At 43.3% G+C, this 21,599-nt stretch overlaps 1 protein-coding gene across 1 annotated transcript in view; it reads right to left on the bottom strand.

Moving 5' to 3' along the window:
* The window catches only part of BPHL (biphenyl hydrolase like), a 34,305-nt gene extending 13,267 nt beyond the window's left edge, over positions 1-21,038 (bottom strand). The window contains exons 1-5 of the mRNA XM_077770027.1: positions 20,923-21,038; positions 16,175-16,278; positions 13,263-13,429; positions 11,805-11,958; positions 1,779-1,910 (exon numbers count right to left, since the gene is read on the bottom strand). Coding sequence (XP_077626153.1) covers positions 1,779-1,910; positions 11,805-11,958; positions 13,263-13,429; positions 16,175-16,278; positions 20,923-21,029 — 664 coding nt within the window. The 5' untranslated portion in view covers positions 21,030-21,038. The remainder of the gene's footprint in view (positions 1-1,778; positions 1,911-11,804; positions 11,959-13,262; positions 13,430-16,174; positions 16,279-20,922) is intronic.
* Between the last annotated feature and the right edge of the window lie 561 nt (positions 21,039-21,599).

Below are 21,599 nucleotides of genomic sequence, written 5' to 3'. Positions count from 1 at the left end.
TAGTCTGTGCAGTTAACCCCTACACTAAACTGAGGGTCCACAAACACGAGGATACAATTATGAAAAAAAGGGCTCCTGTCAAATTAATGAATGTGGAAGGGAGATACATAGTTTATTCACAGTCTTGCTGTAAGATCATTTACACACTGCTAGCTCCTCTATATTTTGACATTTTCTCCTCTCTTCTCTTTCTTTCCTTTAAAAAAAACAAAACTGTACTTGATATTTTTAAATTTTAGGTTTACAGCAAAATTGATTGGAAGGTACAGGGATTTCCCTTGTCACCCTGCCCCCACATGCATAGCCTCCCTGACTATCAACATCCTCCACCACAGAGCCCAGAGTTTACATCTGGGTCCGCTCCTGGTGCTGTACATTCTGTGGGTTTGAACAAATGCTGAATGACACACATCCATCGTTATGGTGTCACAGAGTATTCAGGTGTCACTGCCCTGAATATCCTGTTCTGGCCATTGTGATAGGTGAGCAGTGGGATCCTGGTATTTGGCTCATCTTTTTAATCAGGTTGTTTGTTTTCTTATTGTTCAGTTGTAAGAGTTCTGTGCACATTTGGATAACAAGGCGTGATCAGGTGTGTCTTTTGCAAATATTTTCTCCCGGCCTGTGGCTTGTCTTTTCATTATCCTGACGGTGTCTTTCGCAGAGTGGAAGTATTAGATTTTAACAAACACGGGGCATATTTTTGAACTGCTGATTTAGTTCTGCTTCTACCTTTGAATCTTCCTCCCCTTTCAGCTCTCTTGTCAGGAAAGCAAAAAAGTTTACATTTCAATAATGGATAACTGTCTTAGACATCTTTTATGGCATTCTTAAGAGCTGACAGAAACACACTTCCAAGACCTATTTCTATGGGTGGGTACTGCATTTGAACAGGATATGCTTGCTGTTTTGAACTTAAACCAAAAAGTAACATTTCCAAATGCCCTTTTCACTGTGAAAGTTTTGACAGGTGACTCACTCTGGAAATGATTACCTAATAGATCAAACTGGCCCTTCAACTGCAGCCATTCTGTAATTGAATTGTGCTCCCAGATTAGATCTTAGCTACCCTCTATTCTTTTGTGGCTAAAATAGAAAAGTGAAAGAGTATACATGTAAACAGCTACTTAAAAACAGACTTTAACTCAGAATTTCTCTTAAAGAGATTCTTTAAGAAAGATTCTCTTAAAGAAATTCTTACTGTTTCTGGAAATCATATTCAGTTTTGAGATAAAGACAGAGAGCTACAGTCACTTAACTAAGTTCAGAAGGTGGGGAGTGAACTAAACACTCCTCCTCATGCTAATTCTGCTGGGCAAAAGTCATGACAGAAAGACCCTTCTCTTTTGTCCTAGTAACAGAGTATGTAGCGGGTAACATGTAAAAAAGAAAAAAAAAAACAACAGTATGTGTGGTGGCTTTTTTTCTGACTATCCATTCCAGAGTTAGGAAATAAACACTATTTAAGGCTTCTGGAGAAATACTTTGTCATCATACACACAAGGGTTTGAAGGAGAAAGGGACAGTCTGCTATTAAAGACTTAACAATGCGAACCTTGATACATATACTAGGTCTATATATTTAGTATAGTCTAAGGCAGATTTATTATACAAGGGGTCGTATTATGTACAATCACTAGCATCCTGTGTTCACACATGAGCATGAAAGGCCAGTGGGTGAGTGTACTAATCACCAGGGAATTCTGGAACACCAGTGAAGAACTCAAGCAGTCTCTCTAATCAGTAAAGGAACAGCTAAAACAGTTCATACAACCTACCATCTGGAAGACGTTTAAACTGTTTTATGCCATCCACCCACTTCTCACAGGTTTTGGCAAAGTAGTCATACCCATATAAGGTTTCTAGAGGTTTTCTTGTTCTCTCGCTCCATTTAGAAACATCTCTGATACCTGAAAAATAGAAGTCATGACAAGATAGGTCTAGTCTAATGTTAAGGTTTACCTTTAAATACTGCAAACACAGTGCACCTCAGAGCATCCTGTTTGCTGTTGTTCTATCTGCCTGGAATGCATCCCCAGCTTTCCACCTGGCTTACTCCTCACTTTGTCCAGGCCAGTGATGCCTTCTCTGACCACCTTCTTAGAGCACCCTCCCCTCCATCTACTCTGCTTGGCATCTATCAGTGCTTTGTAGCATTTTCTGTGTTCATGGCTGAGTGCCTGTTTCCCCAGTAAGATGAAAGCTCCAGCCTAAGGGATTTGGCTTGTTTTTTCTCCCACTTATCCCCAGAGCCTAGGCCAGAGCCTGGCACAAAAGAGGCACAAAATAAATTTGTACCAAGTGAAATCAGATCTGCATTTAACGCTTTCTGTTAAAGGTATAAGAAGATATTCCTGCAGTTAGGGTTACCTAAGTAAGACTGACATGATTTAGAAAAGAAAAGGTTTTTTTCTGAATTGCATTCAGGTACACTGAAAAACATACAGATTATTCATTCTGGTTCCTGCTACTGAAGAAATATGGCTATAAAAGGCTAACTGTGAACTCAAAACAATTACAGATGATTCACTCTTAGGAAAGGAAGTAACAGCTAAAACCCAGTTTTAAAATGCATGAAAAAACTCAATTACTTAGCCCAGTCTTTTCCATATTTCTTTAAACACACTGATAATTCTAATGCTTCTGAGCATATTACATATTGCTTATGGACAGGTTTTAACACAGTGCTTCTGGTACACAATCCACCTCAAAGATAACACATTACTAATGACATGAACTCCTACTGAACAATAACTCTTCCACAGTGCTCTGGACAGTGCCAGGCCCCTGGCAGGCACCCAGTGTGTACTCAGAGAATGGAAATAACAGAGTGAAGGGAAAATTGCTATTTACAACTACAACTGCCTTCTAAGGATGGCAGATGCTGTTGAAGACATGGCCGGATTAGTTCAAATCTGCAGAAGTTAAGCCCAGAGGCACATTATGGAAGCTGAGGAGAGCTGATCTGCTCTGCATTGGAGTGAAAAGACTTCACAGAGCAGTGCAGAGAAGTCTCAGAATTAAGAGGGTAGGGAGGAGATCTGGGAAGAAGGAAAAGGAGAATTGGAAGAGAGGAAAGGAGAGAGGAGCCAGCAAGATGTCATGAAGATGGCCAGTAAAAAAAAATCCCCTGTAGATATTTCTACTTGGGGCACTATTGCAGACCACATCACAACCTCTGCGAGATGTCCTTGCAGTGGAAGCCCTAGACCTTTCCTAAAATATATGTTTTGTTGCATTGTAGGAGTGCAGTAATTAATGGAAACTAGGGTGTGTGTGTGTGTGGGGTGTGTGTGTGTGTGTGTGTGTGTGTGTGTGTGTGTGTATGTATGTATGTATGTGTGTAAGATACAAGAGACCTGAAAACAGAGCAAAGGGTGGTAAGACTACTCAAAAGGCAGGGTTGCTTTTAGGGGAAATGTATCTACTAGCTGGGGGCGGTAGGTAGAGTTGAAACTGAGATTCCTAGATTAAGCTGAGGTTAAAATGGCCCCCAACTGGGATTACCTCCTGGCTTCCAAGAGTAACAAATGTAAATTCTCTCTGAAAGAAAACATCAATTTGTATTCATGGTCTTTTTTGTTTGTGTGTTTTCAGACTGAGAGCAAGCAAATATTTGCTCCTAATCAAAAATCACAAACCAACCAGAATCCTTATAAAGCTAATGAAAAAGCTAGAACACTGGAAGAGAAAGTTTAAGAGATGATTCAGACAATAAGATGAACAAGAGACAGGGAAGATGGAAAGACAAGGCCCTCAAAGTCCAGTCAGTCCCAGAAGAAGGAGAGGAGGAGAAGTAATACAGGAAGAAGGAAACTGGTAAGAAGGGTTTTCAGAACTGATCAAAGAGAAGAGTACACAGACAAAAATCAAGTGTAACGCGAACTGGATAAATAAAAAGGATTTCCCATCTAGAACCAGAAGAGTAGAATAGTAGTGTATCAAAGGGAAAGAAAAATCCTGAAAAGCAGCCAGATGTAAGACACATCATGCCAAAGGGAGGGAAGCTAGCTGGTAAAACTTAACAGCAATGGTTAAGGAAGGCAGACAGTGGTGCAGTGGAGAAAAGAGAAAAGAATGTCCCATTTATATTTCTGTACTTAGCCAAACAATCTTTCAAGAACGAAAGTGAAATAAAAACTGAGTTGGCTCTTAACAGATCTGCCCTAAAGAACTTCTAGGTTCTGCCAAGTGAGGACATAAAACACTGTAACATTTTCTTACATTAAAATTAGTTCTGTCATAAAGAAAGCAAAAGAACAAGCAACAAGCTGTGTACCACAATGACTGACGCAATTACCAACCACAAGCGGCCAATCATCAGATTATTAAACAACAAAAATCCTGCAAATCAATAATGTCATCGTAACATTGAAATGTTCTAGTCTTGAGCAGGTGGAGAGTCCTTGGGTGTTGGTTTTGTTGCTAGACTTCATAAGGTATCCCTGTTAAACATAACGTTTTATATTTATCAAATATTACATAAAAGTTTTAAAACAAAAATAAATGAAGACATGAACAGGTGCAATACAGAAGAAGAAACCCCAACGATGCATAAAGATCTAAAAAAGATTCTCAATCTTATTAGTAATAGGAAAAATGCAAATTAAGTCCCCCAATAAGATACCATTTCATGCCCATTTGACTGGCTGAGGATTAAGAAGTCTGATGATTTCAAGTTTTTGTGGAGGATGCAAGTTAAGGAATCTTATACACTGGTGGTGGAAATGCAAATTTATTTAGTTGGAAAATAATTGGTCACTTGACATATGGTGTATTTGCATACCATAATATTTAACAATTTTCACATATGGGCATATACGCCAGACACTGTTGCTCAGATGTCCCAGAAGACATGTACAAGAATGTTCACGGCAACAGTGAAAACAGACTTAATCTACTGATAAGATAGGAAACGTAAAATACATTTGCCCAATGGAATACGATACAGCAATATCATGAATGAATCTTAGAAATTCAATGTTCACTGAAAAAAGTGAGTCATAGAAGATGATGTATATAGTATGAAGTCACTTTGTATAGCTCAAAAACAAACAGAACTAAATTATACATTGTTTAGGAATATAAACATGTGTGACAGAAGTGTTTACAAATAGGCATAGGGATGATCTAGGACTCAGGCCAGGGATAGGGGAGGCCTGGGGAGGAAGCACATGGATACAGTGAGAGTATAAACAGTGATCAGTCTTATGTTTCTGTGGGCTCATGGGTGTCTATAATTCAGTGTCACATGTGTTGCATNTTGTAATGTTTTAAAATATATATATGTTTTATGTATATTATTATAAAATTTTAAAAAATTCCTCTGCGACAGGAAGGCCAAGATCTTTTAAGAATCAAGTTGGCTAATGTTCAATGAGTAGACATTTTTCTTGCTAAAACGTAAATTCCTCCTCTTGGGATAGTGAGAGATTCTCAAAGTGAATTAACTCAGTAAAACCAGGCATTTGGAGTGACCTCTATTAGCATGTAAAATCTGGGGCAAGGCTTTAGACTCTCATAGGAAATTCTACTTAAATCTTGAGGGGCAGGGCTATCCAGCTGAGCTGGGGCAAGCCAGATGTTCACATCAAGCACTGCAGTTAAACGCCCAGGCTCAGAAGTCATGCTGGCTGGGTATGAATGCCAGCACTTGCACCTGCTAGCTGTGTGACCCTGAGCAAGTTCCTTAACCTCCGTTCCAGTTTCCTCATCTGAAAACTGAGAATTCTAACAACACTCCAAGATAAAGAGTAAATAAATCAGACATGGAATGTACTAACAATAGTATCCACCATATAACAAACATTCAAAAATATTCTGTGTATTTACTTACTTCTGTTAAGTTTTTTCCAAGAGGAAGCCAGTTTTACCCCAAAGCATAATTTCCACCAAAAAAAAATTTAAAGAGCACCAATTATGTTTTAGTTCCTAAAAAAAAACCATTTGAATCAAACTGTTTGCTGATGCAAAACACATATAATTTGTATTCCCCCCAAAACTGATACATTTCTCTTTCTGAGCATATAATTTGTGCTAAGCACCAGAAGAGAACTCATTCACTTGCTACTAATTAGTAAATTATTCTGATAAACATTATTTGAAGGCTGCTGAGTGTTAGTCACAGCAGATACAAACTTGAATGAGATAAGGTCTCTGCCCTCAAAGGCCTGATGGTCTAGTGACTTGTAAAGGACCTCTGACCTCTATAGAGGAATGGAACAGAAATGTCACCTGAGAAGCTGGGGGAAGACACAGGGTGGGGTCAAAGAGCTCACAGGGGTAATGGAAGGAAGTGGCAGTGGTGGGGGGCTTCCTGGAGGAGGCACTGTAGGATCTGAGTCCTTCTGAAAGCAAGTGTGGGAGCATGTGCACTGGCAGAGGCAGAGAGCCGCGTCCCCTGCTGCTGGAACTTCAGCAGGGGTTTTCAGGTGGCTGAAGAAAATGACGGGAGTGTGAGGGTAGAGGACACAAAAGTGGCAGGACCTGGTTTCCCCAAACTTTGTCGGCAAAGCAGAGCAGTTTGGATTCTACTTACCTAGAAAGCTATGGGAGATCCTGAAGGGCTTCAAAGTAAGACATGATGAGATTTACATCTTAGCAAACTCCAAACCAAGCAGTTTGGAAAGCACACTGAAAGGAGGTTGAGACAGAGGGCAGGTGGGAAAGTGCTGGTCAACCTAAGTGGGGACAGATGGAAGCTTAGTGGGAGGCATGGAGAAGGTGAGAGGGGTTCTGGGCACAGCAAAGGCAGAGCAGGGGCAGGGGGCGGGATCACTAGACTGCAGAGGGGAATGGCCACCACACGCCACCACAACAGGTTTCTTCACTTCTCTGCATCCTGGGTTGAGTAATACATGGCTATGTCAGTGTTAGCTCATAGCAGGCGTTTGATAAATCATAATTATCAATTCACTTATCACAAATTATTATTTTGTGGAAGAAATGGCATATTCAATTGAGTATCACTTATCAAATGAGAAATGTAGCAGGAAGAATGGGTGTAGAGGAAAGATTATGAGCTCGACTTTAGGCAGAGTGAATGTAAGGTGCACGCGGGGCAACCAGGTAAGGAGCTGAATATCTGGAATTTGGGAGGTGGGTGAAGCCAAGGGACAGGAGAAGCTCCTCAGGTGTAAGAAAGAGAAGAGGAACGGAGAACTAAGAACGGCGTCTGACATCACAGGGCCCAGCAGAGGAGGGATGTGTCAAAGCCAGAGAGCAAGCCCTGATAGGACGCTGAGCTGAGAACATGGTGGCAAAAACTTCAAGGCAGAGAAAGCTTCAAGAAGAGGGGTGTGATCGATCTTACACATGTCATGTGTATATTTTCTTTTTTATGTTTACTTATTAATTTAAAATTTAAAAAAAATTTTAAGTTTACTCATTTGTTTTGAGAGAGAGTACACATGGGGGAAGATCAGAGAGAGACAGAATCCCAAGCAGGCTCCACACTGTCAGTACAGAGCCCGACAGGAGGGCTTAATTCACGAACTGTGAGAACATGTCCTGAGCTGAAATCCAGAGTCCAAAGCTTAACCAACTGAGCCACCCAGGAGCCCCTTCAATCTTTTAAAATTTAAGTTTGTTTATTTATTTATTTAAGTTTGTTTGTTTGTTTTTGACAGAGAGGATAGGGGAGGGGCAGAGAGAGGGAGAGAGAGAATTCCAAGCAGGTTCCACAATGAGTGGAGCCCCAAGTGGGGCTTGATCCCACGAATTGGGAGATCATGACCCAAGCCAAAATCAAGAGCCTGAGCCACCCAGGCACTCCATGTGTGTATTTTCAAATGCTGCAGCATTGGAAACCAAAGGAACCAAAGCACAGTAAAGCACCTGATGGGGTGGCAGCACCAAGGCACTGCTTTCACAGTGGTGGGTGGTGGGTCGGAAGCCACTCTGACACAAGTTAGGGAGAGAGTGAGTCATGAGGATGTGGGACTGATGGCTGGGAAGTGGAGCCGGAATATAGCAGACCGTGAGTAAAGAGGAGTGCGGGGTTGAGAGGGAGATTTTGTGGTATGTCTGCGTAAGGAAGAGAAGTAAGAATCGCTGAACATGGTGAGTTCACACAGTAGCGACTGAGGTGAGCTGTGAAAGGTGGCACTACCTAGGACACACAGCCATCGTGAAAGTGTATGCAACATGTTCTAGTCCCAAGGACTCGGGGACGCCTGACGAAGGCAGTGCAGTGGGAGCTGAGAATGGTGGATGAAGACAAGTTTGGTGAGGAGACTGGGCTAGAAGGGAGGCCAGTGCAGGCGAGCACGTCAGCAGATGCCAAGGCAGAGAGGCACAAAGGAGGAAGCTTGCTTCAGGAATGGCAGCTATTCAATGTGGGGGATGCACAGGAAGGCTGAGGGGAAAGGAGGGCTGGCTCCAAGGGCTGGCTGGGGCCAGGCTGCCAGGGCCAGCTCAGGTGCTTGATCACTGTGAGGTTATTGAAGGATTTTAAGTAGCAGAATTAAATGACCAGGTTCTTGCCTAGCGAGGAAACTCTTATATGGAAGACAAATTGTCCTAAGAGGCCAAGGGTCTGAAACAGGAAAAGAGTGGGCAGGAAGAGAGGAGGGGTTACCCTTAGAGGTCTGAGGATGTGGTATCATCAAAATCCACTCACAGCTAAATGAAGACAGAGAGGAGGGCTGAGTGCTTGAGGGATGACCAGGTAGACCATGGACCACTGAATGAGACAGAGATTGTGAGCTGCAGTGTGGGAAGACTCATGAGGCAGTGAGTTCAGTGTAGGCACACTAGTTATAACTAACTTACAGGCTATCAAGAGGAAGGTGCTCGGCTGGTAGACAGAAATACGACTCTAGGGCTCGGGGAGTCTGGCTGAACAGCAGCTTAGAACACATCACCCCCTAGTCATAGCAGAAGCTCTAAGTCGTCTTCTCAAGTGAGTACCTGAGCTCTTGGGCTTCGGTGCTGGCTCAGTTGGAGCGAGCCCCTCTCTCACTGATTACAGCTAGACTCCAGGTAGAATACCAGAAGCAGCTACCTGAGGACTCTGTCAAGGTGTAAGAGAAGGAGACTGAATGGAGACAAAACTTGAATAATGACCCATAAAAGGGATGAGTTTCTTGTTTCTCTTTTCTTCCCAATTTTGAAATATGGGGTAGGGAGTGAATCGCACATGTGCATGGCAGGCATTAAAAACAGAAACTAGAGAGGAAGACCCTTAGAGGTAGACAGAGGACCAGGACCAGGTTACCCTGCATGAGGGAGTCTGCTTTTTCTCTATCTCTTTCTTCTCACCTGAATCCAAGCTGTGAAGGTACACAGGCCAGGGGCTGCACTACTAGCACAGGGTCAGGGCAGCTACCTAAAACCCCAAGACAAGGTTGGCTCTCACCAAAGGTACCAGAAAAAGGAGTCCTAGGTATCTGAAGACTGTAGGCAAAATCCCTGTTATTTTTTTACCATCTCTTTTTTCTGGCTGCTTTGCCCTGAAGATGGCTCCAGATGCACAGAATTGTACAACAGAAGGGAGGGAGGGGGTTGGGCACTGAAACCTGTCTTTCTGAGAGAAATCTTTCTGGTCATAGGAGCTTTGAAGGGGGTCTCTAAGTCTGCATATGAACTGATGAAGTCATTCACCCCTAGGCTCTGCGTGCATGGGGAAGATGCAAAAAAAAGCATACAGCATAAGCTTCAAGAACTAAACTACCATATAAACCACTGCCAAAGTCCCAGCATCGCGTGAGTGGGGCTTGTGTGGGGAAGGCATGAAGAAGCTTTGAGAACTGACCTGATGCTGGAAATAACACCCACCGAAGGCTAAACAGAATTTGCCATATGAACCTAACCAGGTTGACTGCATGCCAAGGGGGTGAAAAAAGCAAAACAAGTATTCCTCAGAATTCTAACAGAACACTGATTCTCACAACATAGTACAATAAAAGCAGTCCCAAATTAACCAACATACCAAACAAAAAAATACATAAATGAAAAAAACAAAAACAAACCTACAACCCCAAACCAGGCACATCTGACCAATTGTTAAGGAAAAAGACAACCAACAAATGCCGACCCCAAAATGACCCAGATACCGGAATTATCGCACAAACACTACAAGGGCAGGCATTATCACATGCATTTTCATTCAGTTTAAAATATTTTCATTCCTTTGAACCCAGGAGGGATAAAATAAGGACAGGCAAGAGTGCTGATTAGGATGGATCACTAGATCATAGTTCTGGGGCACCTGGGTGGCTCAGTTGGTTAAGTGTCTGACTTTGGCTCAGGTCAGGTTTGTGAGTTTTAGAGCCTTGCATCAGGCTGTCTGCGGTCAGCGTAGAGCCTGCTTTGGATCCTCTGTTTGCCTCTCTCTCTCTCTCTCTCTCTCTCTGCTGCTCCCCTGCTGGTTCTCTGTCTCTCTCTCAAAAATAAACATTAAAAAAAAAGTTTCATAGTTCCTTACCAAACAGTATAAAGAGCTAAGAGTCTACAACAGAGCACTGTCATTAAGAAGCTTCCTTAAATCATGTGAATTGCAGACAGATGAATAAAAGCAGACTTGTGATATCCCAGGGCTTGTGTCTGCAAATGCTTTCTGTCAAGGGCAAGAGAGTAACTTTTTTGGTTTTACAAGCTAAGAGGCAAAATCACAATTATTAGGTAGATAGATTAAAGGTGAGGAACCTCTGACCTGCTTGACCCTAACTGCCTGGGAAGAGCCATCTGGGATCCAATGGAAACATGCTCAGGATAAAAAGCTACCAGACTGAAGAAGAGGGTCCTGGTGGGTCAGGCTGGCAGATGGTGGTGGTGGCCAGGCCACTTTTGCTTTTTGCCCCTGACACCCCCAGATCCTAATGTGCCCTTCTCTCCTCCAGAGAGTTAAGCAGTTTCAATTTGGTCAGCTTGCTGGAGGCTAAGCAACTCCGGAGTCCCTGACTGAAATTCCACAGCTAAGTACATGGTAATTGCCAAGAGTCACCAGTGTGTAAGTGGCCACCAGCACAGGCCCTGGGCAGCAACACTGGGAGCAGAGGAGGAAACAGGGATGGAGGGGACATCCCAGGCTGATCTCCAGGTCCTAAAACATTAGCCTTCTCAGTCAGCGCCTGGCCTTATGAAAACAGATGTCAGGCTGGATTTGGCCCACAGGCTGCCAGGTTTGCTGGCCCCTGTTCTGCCTCTAAAAACATCAAAGATATGCTTGAAGGACAACCTAATAAAATGATAATTGCAAAGAAAATTCTTTATCAAAATATAAGGTTTCATATTTGAATACAGTGTTCCTTTTTACACTCACATTATTGTAAATGAGACTATAAATAACACTTTACATCAACCCCTCCCTCCCTGACGTTCACTATCAGGAGCAGGAAATGTGAACACTGAGTTTTATAAAACCTTTTCGTGAGGCATGAAAGTGTCACTCTGGAACAGAAACTTTAAAAGACAAATTGGTTAGGGGCACCTGGGTGGCTCAGTTGGTTAAGTGTCCGACTTCAGCTCAGGTCATGATCTCACAGTTCGTGAGTTCAAGCCCATCGGGCTGTGGTGACAGCTCAGAGCCTGGAGCCCGCTTCAGATTCTGTGTCTCCCTCTCTCTCTGTTCCTCCACCACTCACACTCTGTCTCTGTTTCTCAAAGATAAATAAACTTAAAAAAAAATTTAAAACACAGACTGGTTAGACTGTCTTACTTCCAAGAATTTGTTACTCTTCCTACTGCAGAGCTGAGAACTGGAAGCAGATGAGACAGGACTTGTCAGTACATGTCACAGTAAGACATGAGAGGAGGAGGGCAAAATGCTACTTGTCACGATATCTCCAGTTCATGAAACCTACCCTGATAAATGGTTTCATCTTCCTCAGTCACGTAGGCATTGGCTCCCCAGATCACCATCTTGTTGATGTAAGATGGATATTTCGCAGCTGCTATGAGTGCTGTAATACCACCATCGCTCCACCCCAAAAGGGACACCTTCTTAAACTTCAGTGTCTGTGATAAATACAATGAAATGCACAGCACAGGTGATTGCTCCTCTCTACTAGAAGAATCTGATCATTAACAATCATCCAAATCGATACAGTGTGGGATTTGGAGCATCACTTGGTAATTAACGAAAAGTCCTAGCCAGCATTTGATGACAGAAATGTTTTTTTCTCATTTAGTTCTGGTGTAAATGTGTATTGTAAGAAGCTAAGTACACAGTATTGTTTTGAATTATGAGGGAACTACATCTTCTGTTTGGATAAAATCTCTGTAAACAGTGGAGATCAGCTGTCCTTGGAAATGATAAATTACATGGGCATGCACACCCACACCTGAGCAAAGACTTTGAGAATAGTAATATAGATTAGAGAGGGGAACTTGATATTTACTGGATGAAATGAAGTCACTGCATCTGATAAAAGCAAGTGTGGGAAGAACTGGCTGGAGACAGGCTGGAAGAGAATGCTGTCCCGGGGAGGTTATATTAGTCCTAATATCAACCAGGCTCTGAAAATGTGTTTGACAAGGAAATTGAACAAAGATTACATCAGAGAGATGTTGTCCGGAAGTAAAACTAGAATGACTTGGAAAATTAGAGATTTAACAAATTTCAGTCCAAGATACTGATGGGACTATAAATTGCAACAAGTCACATGGATGATGATTTGGCACTATCTTGTCAAATGAACATTTGCATCTTCTATAAATGGCATCATTCCCTAGAAATGTATGGAACTTTTGCACATGTGTATCAGGAGACAGGTCCAGGGTGCCCACAGCAACAGTGTTTATAAAAGAACTAAAACATCCATGGACAAAACAATGTTCACTGCCCTGCTGTTCATAATCACAAAAAAAGCAACTTAAAAATTAAGTCATTTATCTATCATGAGAGAGATGTGAAATAAGATAGTTCCTCTCTACAATGGAATACTATGTGACTATTATAAGATTTAGGTAAATTTGTATGTATTAACATGGAAGTATCTCCTCGACAAATTGTTCTACGAAGATTAAGTTGGAAAAAACATTAGATACAGTATGATGCCATCAATATAATACTGTGTATTTAATGTGTCAGAAGATTGGCTGGAAAGGCAGTCTCAAAGTCATAATTGTGATATCTCTAAATAGTTGGACTGTGGGATATTTCTACTTCCTTATTCTACTAACTATACCTATCTGATTGAACTCCTTGAATTTTCTATAAGAATCACATGGTATCACCCCTGTAGAAATAAAAAACAAGAAATAGATGAAGACAGGCCCCATCATCCTCCCTCCTCTGGGCTCTTCCCTAAGAGACCCACCTTCATCAAATCAACTGCATCTTTTGCATCCCTTTCAAAAAAGTCCAATGGGAAATCTCGATCTGGGGGTCTGGAATGTCCATATCCTCGAGGATCCCAGGCAACCACTGTGAAGAGCTTCTTATTGAGGTTCTTAATCTGAGGTCCAAAATCAGTCTCTCCACTTCCTAAAAACAGTCACGTGGTTTCCCTCAGGTGAAGGATTTCATTATTTCAAACACATTACAGTAAAAGCAGAGACAAATACAATCTTAAAACAAAGTAACTAGTGTCTCCTCAAACTTAGACAGTGGGATGCAGTCAGCAGTTTTTTTGATGATAAAATCCATTTACTAGAAGGCTGACTTCCTTTCCTGGTGGAGTTCAGACCTGCATTTTGTCTCCTCCTAGTGGCTACCTTGAGGACAGAGGCCCCAATTCATTTGGCCCTGTATTATTTCAGCACTATTGATACTTCTTCAAACAATCTTCCTTAAAAAAAGAAAAAAAAGGAATTCATGAAACTGCATAGAAATTGATTTATTGATATGATATGTTTCTGGGTTATTTTTCCTTTCTTTTTAAAAAGGCGCTTGGGTGGCTCAGGTGGTTAAGCGTCCTACTTCAGCTCAGGTCATGATCTCATGATTCTTGGGTTCAAGCCCTATATCAGGTTCTGTGTTGACAGCTCAGAGCCTAGAGCTTGCTTTGGATTCTGTGTCTCCCTCTCTTTCTCTCTGCTCTGTTCTGCTTCTGTTTCTCAAAATAAATAAATGTTAAAAAATTATTTTAAAAATGACTGTTATAAATGGGAGAGACCCCAATATTATCTGCCAACAAATTTATGAGGTTTGGTACAAGTTATTCAAAGGAGAATTCTAAATTCTCAGGTGTTTTTTACTAAGCAAATGTGAACAGCCCTGAAGATTTTATTTTCTGGTTATAAATAAATACCAGAAAACTCAACCAAAACACTGAAATGAGGGGGAAGGCAGGGTATGGAGGGAGGAAATCAAATTAGCTTATATCACTAAAACAGCAGCAAATGTTAACCAGCAGAACTATGTTCTTGAGCCTGTAGTGGACCTGACTGGCAGTTCCCAGCCCACTCACGAAGTCACAGCCACTGTGTGCACACACCTACTGCACGTGGCCTGGAAGGAAGGTCAGACTCTCAAGGAACCCTGTCCAGGGACCAGTCAGCATTTCATTTTTAAAGTCTGCTTAGTTTCTAAGGACTCATAGCTCAAGGCCACACGTGGATACTCAACATCATGCTTGATAAACAAGCTAGTATTAGAAAATGTCTTTCAAGATGGTACAGGATCATTTAATGTAATCAATGACTACCATTCTTTCTGGAAAGATCTACCTTTCTCAACATCAGGTAAATAAATCATCCAGAAAACCTAAGGCAAAAATATAAATGGCTTTCAAGTGCATGTCTACTGCTATGACACACGAATCATCTCTTATGGTCCCTGGACTGAAGAGACTTCCACATGGGAACCACCCTGAAGGAGGTACAGGAGGTGAGAAGGTGGGAAAAGGGAACAATCTAATTCAAGACCAATTTCAGAAATAATGAGACACTTCCTTTCTGGCCCACAGGTATACATATGAATACCAAATACTAAATACTAAAGAATACTAAAACCTTTACAAAACTATTTTAAGGAATAGTTACCAGTATATGATACCTGAGAAGGAAACACACCGATACTGACTGCTTGTGGGGAAGGTACTAGGTGCTAGGTGACAAGGGACTAGAAGAGAGAATCTCATGGTTTTTGATTTGGAGATCAGGTTAATGTTTTACATAAAAAAATTAAGTGGTCAAAAGTGTTTTATGCCTGAACCATAATCACAATACTGAAATAATGGAAATCTAAGCCGGCAACTGGTTCACTGCTTTTACAGATATCTTTAGATCTACACCAGTCACTGGAGTAAATGTCCTCCTTTGTTACAAAAACTTAGGAGGAAGAAAATACTAAACACTATCTAGACAAAGATGCTTCAATAGCTACAATGGTACCACAATCAGCTGAGGCTCAGTCAAGTGGAACTATCAAGTAATTAAAAATTTTAGCATCTTATTCCAAAAGTCATAAGGAAATAGTATATATTGGGATTATTTAACTAAATCAAAACAATACTAAAACCCTTAAAACCAAATTTGCGATGTCCTGGGATCACTGGAAATCATCCCCCTGAACTGCCTACATGTAAATTACTGATCTGGAAAACGAGATCCTGCTGGCTTCACTATGCTCCATTCATACCAATCTAATTTTGATTTACAAAACGGCTTTAAACTAAGTCTTGTTCTTAGCTCTTATTTTAACTGAGCATATAATCAACTGCAACAGGGTGATCCTTCCATCTTTTAGCACTGGAAGTCTTGCATCCTGGAGCCCCTCAATTCCAGGCACACTGGGACAGGTGGTCACTAGCTCATCTTCTGTCTTTACTATCCCTTCTTTCCACACCCCTTTTCTTGACCTCTGTCATCTTCCCAAACTGTAGGCCACTACACACTATATCTGTATGAGAAAAAAAAACCTGGGTATTTAAAGGAATAAAGAATATATAAAGTAGAAAGTTATCTTTCTTTTCTGAATCACTTAAATTTGTAGCAATTACTAAAGCATTTAAGGGGTGCCTGGGTGGCTCAGTCAGTTGAGCATCTGATTTTGGCTCAGGTCATGATCTTGTGGTTCATGGGTTCGAACCCTGTGTCGGGCTCTGTGCTGAGATCTCAGAGCCTGGAGCCTGCTTGGGATTCTGTGTCTCCCTCCCTCTCCTCAAAATAAATAACCCTTAAAGCATTTCAGCAAAGCCCTAAAATTAATAATCAGTAGTTGGCATCTACTATTGTGAATGCATCTGAGACTACACAGCATGCAAATCCCATAAAGAAACTTCCAGACCCAACATTCCAGGAAGCAGCAGGACCGCATGCTCTCCCTCTCCAGTCTGCTGATAATGCAAGAGGACATCATTCACAGCCACTTTGGCAGAGGTTACTGAGGTGCTGGAAGAGAAAAATCCCATCCCCAAAGAAAAATTACTTAGCAGCACAAATGTTAATATGACAAAACTTTCCTTTTACATACCCATGTCAGCCCCAAGACCCTCCTCAAGCTTCCTTGATTACTTTGATTTGTGCTTAAGTTTTCCCAGCCTAAAAAGGGACCTTACTAAAGACTGCAGATCTGAACTGAGCCTTCATCTGTGAATATCCTACATTACCAGCCCAGGGCTTACCCTACAAAAGTACTGAGAGGTTGCCGCAACCAGTGGCCACACAGTCCTATGGGCACGTGCCTGGTGAGCTGGAAGCCAGGGGTGCCAGGGTGCAGGTTGATGCAGGGGCTCCACACAATGGAACTCGAGGGTGAACAATGGTGTAAACCTTGGAGCAGATCTAAAGGGGCTACCTGACCTTCAGCTGCATCGGCAGTGTTCCTAAGGGTGAGGTGGTCTCGGGGGTCCCCTGGTGGCCCTTAGGAGTATGGCCTCTCATGTTCTCTAGCCAGCCACAGGAGCATTCTTAGCAGGAATGCTTGTCAGCACTGCTGTGGCCAGACCAGTTTTTAACATATTGAAATATTTGTGTTGATTGTTAAACAGCCAGGTTCATAATGTTCCATCCAAGAGCCCTCCCTGAGCCAGGGCTTTCCTTGGCCCCACACCTTGGGCCAGGACCAAGGCCAGGGTCTGTTCTGACTCAACGTGAGTACCTTACCAAAGGTCCTGCTCTGAAGAACCTGTCCTCTCCTGCTCTCCCAGAAGCTCTAGAATGACTAACCAGGGATACACAGCAATAGGGCATATACATGGCTCCTGCATCAGGCCCTAGCAGCCTCCCCACCAATTTCCCAGATAACTGAGTGACATGCAGAAGGGACATTTTGGCACGCCAGGACAGATGCGGGAAGGAGGCGCCCCTCTTCTCCCCACAGAATATGAAGGAATTTAAATTAACTGCTGCCTCCCGTTTTCTTTTTTGTACTCTCTACCCCCTATCTCTGCAGTTAGTTAAAATGCTTATTGAAATGAAACACTTTTTGCAAAATGAGGTCCTCTTTCCTCTTTGGGTTTCGTCCCACGCCCATTTCAAATGAGCATGCAGAAACGGGCGTCTTGAATGCAGGTACACCAAGTATTAACACAATTTCTGCAAACATGAGAGAACTGGTGGTAATAAAGCCAGATATAACCATAAGCTCATTATCTATAGAAAAATTATGAGGAGCAATAACAAAGCTGCTGAAACAAGAGTGGGTCATACTGACACTGCAACATTACTTATCAATGTCCTATTCTTCAGAGTCATTCATTTTTACTGTTCAGATGGCTCTGGTATCCAGATAAAAGTAATACTCTAGAAATAAAGATTCATTTCCACAAACATTTATGGACACATCTGTTTTGCCCACAGTCTAGCAGGAGAGAAGATAAAGACAAGAGATTCATGGGGCGCCTGGGTGGCTCCGTCGGTTAAGCGTCTGACTTCGGCTCAGGTCATGATCTCACGGTTCATGCGTTCAGGCCCCACGTCAGGCTCTGTGCTGACAGCTAGCTCAGAGCCTGGAGCCTTTCTTCATATTCTGTAACTCCCTCTCTCTCTGACCCTCTCCTGCTCACGCTGTCTCTCTCTCTCTCTCAAAAATAAATTAAAAAACATCAAAAAAAAAAAAAAGACAAGAGATTCACTCTGCAAACTGTCAGGGAGGTGTAGGTTTTGACTGAGGCAAGGAGCAGGAGGAGACTGGCTGGAACAAGTTATTAGTATTTCCTATACGCACCACACAGGAATGAGGCAGCTCCCTAGCCAGAGGGGGCTAGGATTTGCATAGCTCATGCTAGTGATAATGTGTACCTTTAGTACACCTCACACCCTAAGGATCTTTGAGGGTCTCCCCTTCTTGCAGCAGTCAAGGGCAAATCACTTTGTAAATGATTTGTAAGAATCATTTTGTGCTGTGAGGTTATGCACATTGAGAAGAACCCCACCCTGCACAGAATCTTTCTCAACACCCAAGACAGTGGCTTTTCGTGGCTGGGTGTGCTCACTCTCACTGGGTACATCTGTTCAAGGGCCCCTGCAAGGGCACTGTCTTTCAGGGGCTTCCTTTCCTTCAGCTTTCACAATCATCCTGAAGTCTCTTCTGCAAAAAACCTCTAAATTCCCTTTGCATTTTGCTGTACCTGTGTTTTGATTCCCCATTTCAACCCCCCCCCATTATCCCTATCCCATCTTTTGGTTGCCTAAGATGAATGTAAAAACAAACCATGTAGTCTAGATTTGGCAGAATGGGAACTCAGTGTCAGAGAAGGGTTTACTAAGGCAGAAGAGGGTTTTACAGGAGAGACAGAGACCATATTAGGATTGAGTTAAAGGTATCTGAAGAGGAGTGAAAACGTAGCATTTGAATTAATTTCCAAGAGGAGTAAAATTCTGAAAAAAGGATGTGGGGAGGGTGCTCCTAGAAGAAATAGCATGATCAAAGGCCCGGTGGGAACATATGTGGGGGGAAAGGCAGTGTTCAGCCTGGCAGGTGTATGGGGCAAAGAGGGAGCAAAGGTTGGGGCCAAACGTTGAGGGGGCTTGCACCTGGGCTAAGGAGAAAGAAAATGCCCCTAGTGCCTTGTCATCAATATCCTGTATGTCCCCACACCAGAGGTACATGCCACTCTCATATTACCCCACCCACTGGCATTAATCGAGGCTGCCAAAAACCTCTTCTCAATCGCCAGGTTGAGGACACAGGTGCTTACACTTGTGCAGATAGGAATTAGCAATGCAGCCATGTAAACACCAGAGGCCCGTTTTTTTCTGTAACGTCATTGAACAAAGTCCCCACAGGGCTCTGGCCCTGGGGCCACTCTGACCCTGAATGCCAGACAGAAAGAACATGGTGGCAGGCACCAGGAAAAGGAGGCTCTTTGATTCTCAGGCAGAGATCCCAAGGTTGAACTCAAAAAACATTTTTCTTTGGACAGGTGGTTAGGTGCTATCAATTATTAATACTGTAAACTGTACATAATATCCAACTGCAGGTAGAAAAGTCTTCTTACCTGGTCCTGGAACAAACCACTTTACAGACTACAAAAGAAAAGACAGTTCCAAACAACAGACTTGCAAAAACAAGCTTTTAGAACATAACTCAGGTGGAGGCTGGGCACTGGCTGTTCTGAGGCAAAGGAGCGCTTTCACCTGCTTACACTGAGCTGCAGCCTCATTTCAGGATTAACGAATACCACTTCTGGTTTTCTCTGATTACATGTAGTATCAACTTGCAACTGCATTTACAAAATGGCAGTTCAAAATCCAGAGAAATCGGTTTTTCTGAGATGTTTTAGGAAGAACGATTTATACTAAATGGATATGGCCCTCCTGCAACCATGAAATAACCTATCTTAACTTGAGTATTGGCACATAGTAACCTTATTTCAATCTCTTTCTACAAATAGGAAACTGGATAAATTGCCATTTTTCAATGTAGATTTATACAGCTGTGAACATTAACATATTTTTCCCATCTGTATTAAAATAGTCTCCCAAAAGTCTTCTAAAAGTTCTGAAATTATATTTAAAAAGAATTTAAATCAAATAGCAAACTCAAGAATTAGTTCATCACAACATAAAAACTTAAAGGTGGTCAGAGTTTTCTCCTCCTTCCAAATTAAATTTTGAAGTGAGAAGTTTCCACATTAGATCAATTCAAATTCCAATTTTCTTTTTAACGTTTATTCATTTTTGAGAGACAGAGCACAAGCAGGGGTGGGGGCAGAGAGGGCGCGGAGAGACACAGAATCCCAAGCAGGCTCCAGATTCTGAACTGCCAGCACAGAGCCCACCCCTGGGTTTGAACCCACAAACCCTGAGATCACCACCTGAACCGAAGTTCCACGCTTAACCGACTGGGTCACCCAGGTGTCTCAGATCAACTCAAATTCTAAATGCCAGGTACCCATCTTGCATTGGACTTTTCCCATAAATGGAACTGATCAACAGTTAATTGCATATATATCCTTTGTACATTTGTGTACAGGTAGAATAAAGAAAAGCAAGCTTCATGCTGCTCTAACTACATTTTCTGCTTAGCATCTCTTGGGACCAAGGACCCTCATTTTTAAGACAGTAGGTCAGATATTTTTAAAATGGGGAGGGCGCCTGTATGGCTCAGTTGGTCAAGCCTGGGACTCTAGATTTTGGCTCAGGTCATGATCCCATGGTTGTGGGGATCTCAAAGTACGCGTGGAGGATAGGGAGTGTCAGAAAAGAAAAGAAAAGAAAAGAAAAGAAAAGAAAAGAAAAGAAAAGAAAAGAAAAGGGCAGATCTTGGCCTTCTCCACCTACATCAGAACCTCTAAGGGTCGGCTAAGGATTGTGAATTTTCCCAGGTTCTCAAGGCGGTTCCTTTGCACGTTAAAGTTCAAACTAAGCAAAAAAAGAAAAGAGAAGGAGAAGAAGAAGAAGATGACAACGACGACTTAGGGGCTTGGGACCTGCTTAGGGGCTTGGGAGCAGCAGAGGTGGAGGTGAGCTCTACCGCCTCCCGTACACCCAGGTGGGGCAGGCGCGGGTCTCGGAGTAAGGGGCAAGAGGGAGGCGAGGCTGAGCCCCGGCGGCTGGCCTCAGGGGCCCGCGGAGTGCAGCTGGCATTACCCGAATGCGGCTGCAGGCCCAGCACGCGGGACGTAGTTCCCAGGCTTCAGAAACGACAGAAGAAGCCGCAGCCGCGACACGGACCTGCGGCCCAGCTCCTCAGCCATGGTCACAGATCCCGCCGAACCCCGGAGCACGCATGCGCCGGGTCCGCCGACCGCCCAGAGCGGGCCCCGCCCCACCGCGGGAGAACGAGCCTGAGCCCCGCCCCAGAGCGGCCCGCGGCGGCCCGTAGCCAGCACGCGAGCGAGCGTCTAGGCCTGGCGGCAGCCCTCACCCCTCCGCAGTTCCCGGGAGAACACGGAGGCTCCTGAATTTCCGGCCAGAGCGTATCGCCGCCGGGATGGTATGACCAGTGGCCCGCCGCACTGTTTGTGACCCTTGTCAGAGATGGGGCTCGAAGTTCCACAGGTACTTCCAACACAGTTCGTCTCCACTCTGGGTGCCAGCTGTGGCTCGCCAGGGGCACGAACCAGTCGGCTCCTCTCTGCCCAGGGCCCCGGCGACCCGTAGCTCCAGAGAGGCGGGGCCGCATCCCGGATGCAGCTATTCTCAGGGAGTGGGTGGTGAGACGGGGGTTAGGACGGGTGGGCGCAGGAGGGGGCTTCAAGGCTGGCTGCTGTCGGTGGAGGGAAATGCATTTGCTTCTAGATATGATGGCATTAAAACTTTTCCTT

Source organism: Crocuta crocuta, unplaced genomic scaffold (genome assembly GCF_008692635.1).
Source record: "Crocuta crocuta isolate KB4526 unplaced genomic scaffold, BGI_CrCroc_1.0 scaffold24, whole genome shotgun sequence".
NCBI classification, from domain to species: Eukaryota; Metazoa; Chordata; class Mammalia; order Carnivora; family Hyaenidae; genus Crocuta; species Crocuta crocuta.
Note: the sequence above shows the minus strand (reverse complement) of the source record. Positions and strands in the feature narration are given on the sequence as shown.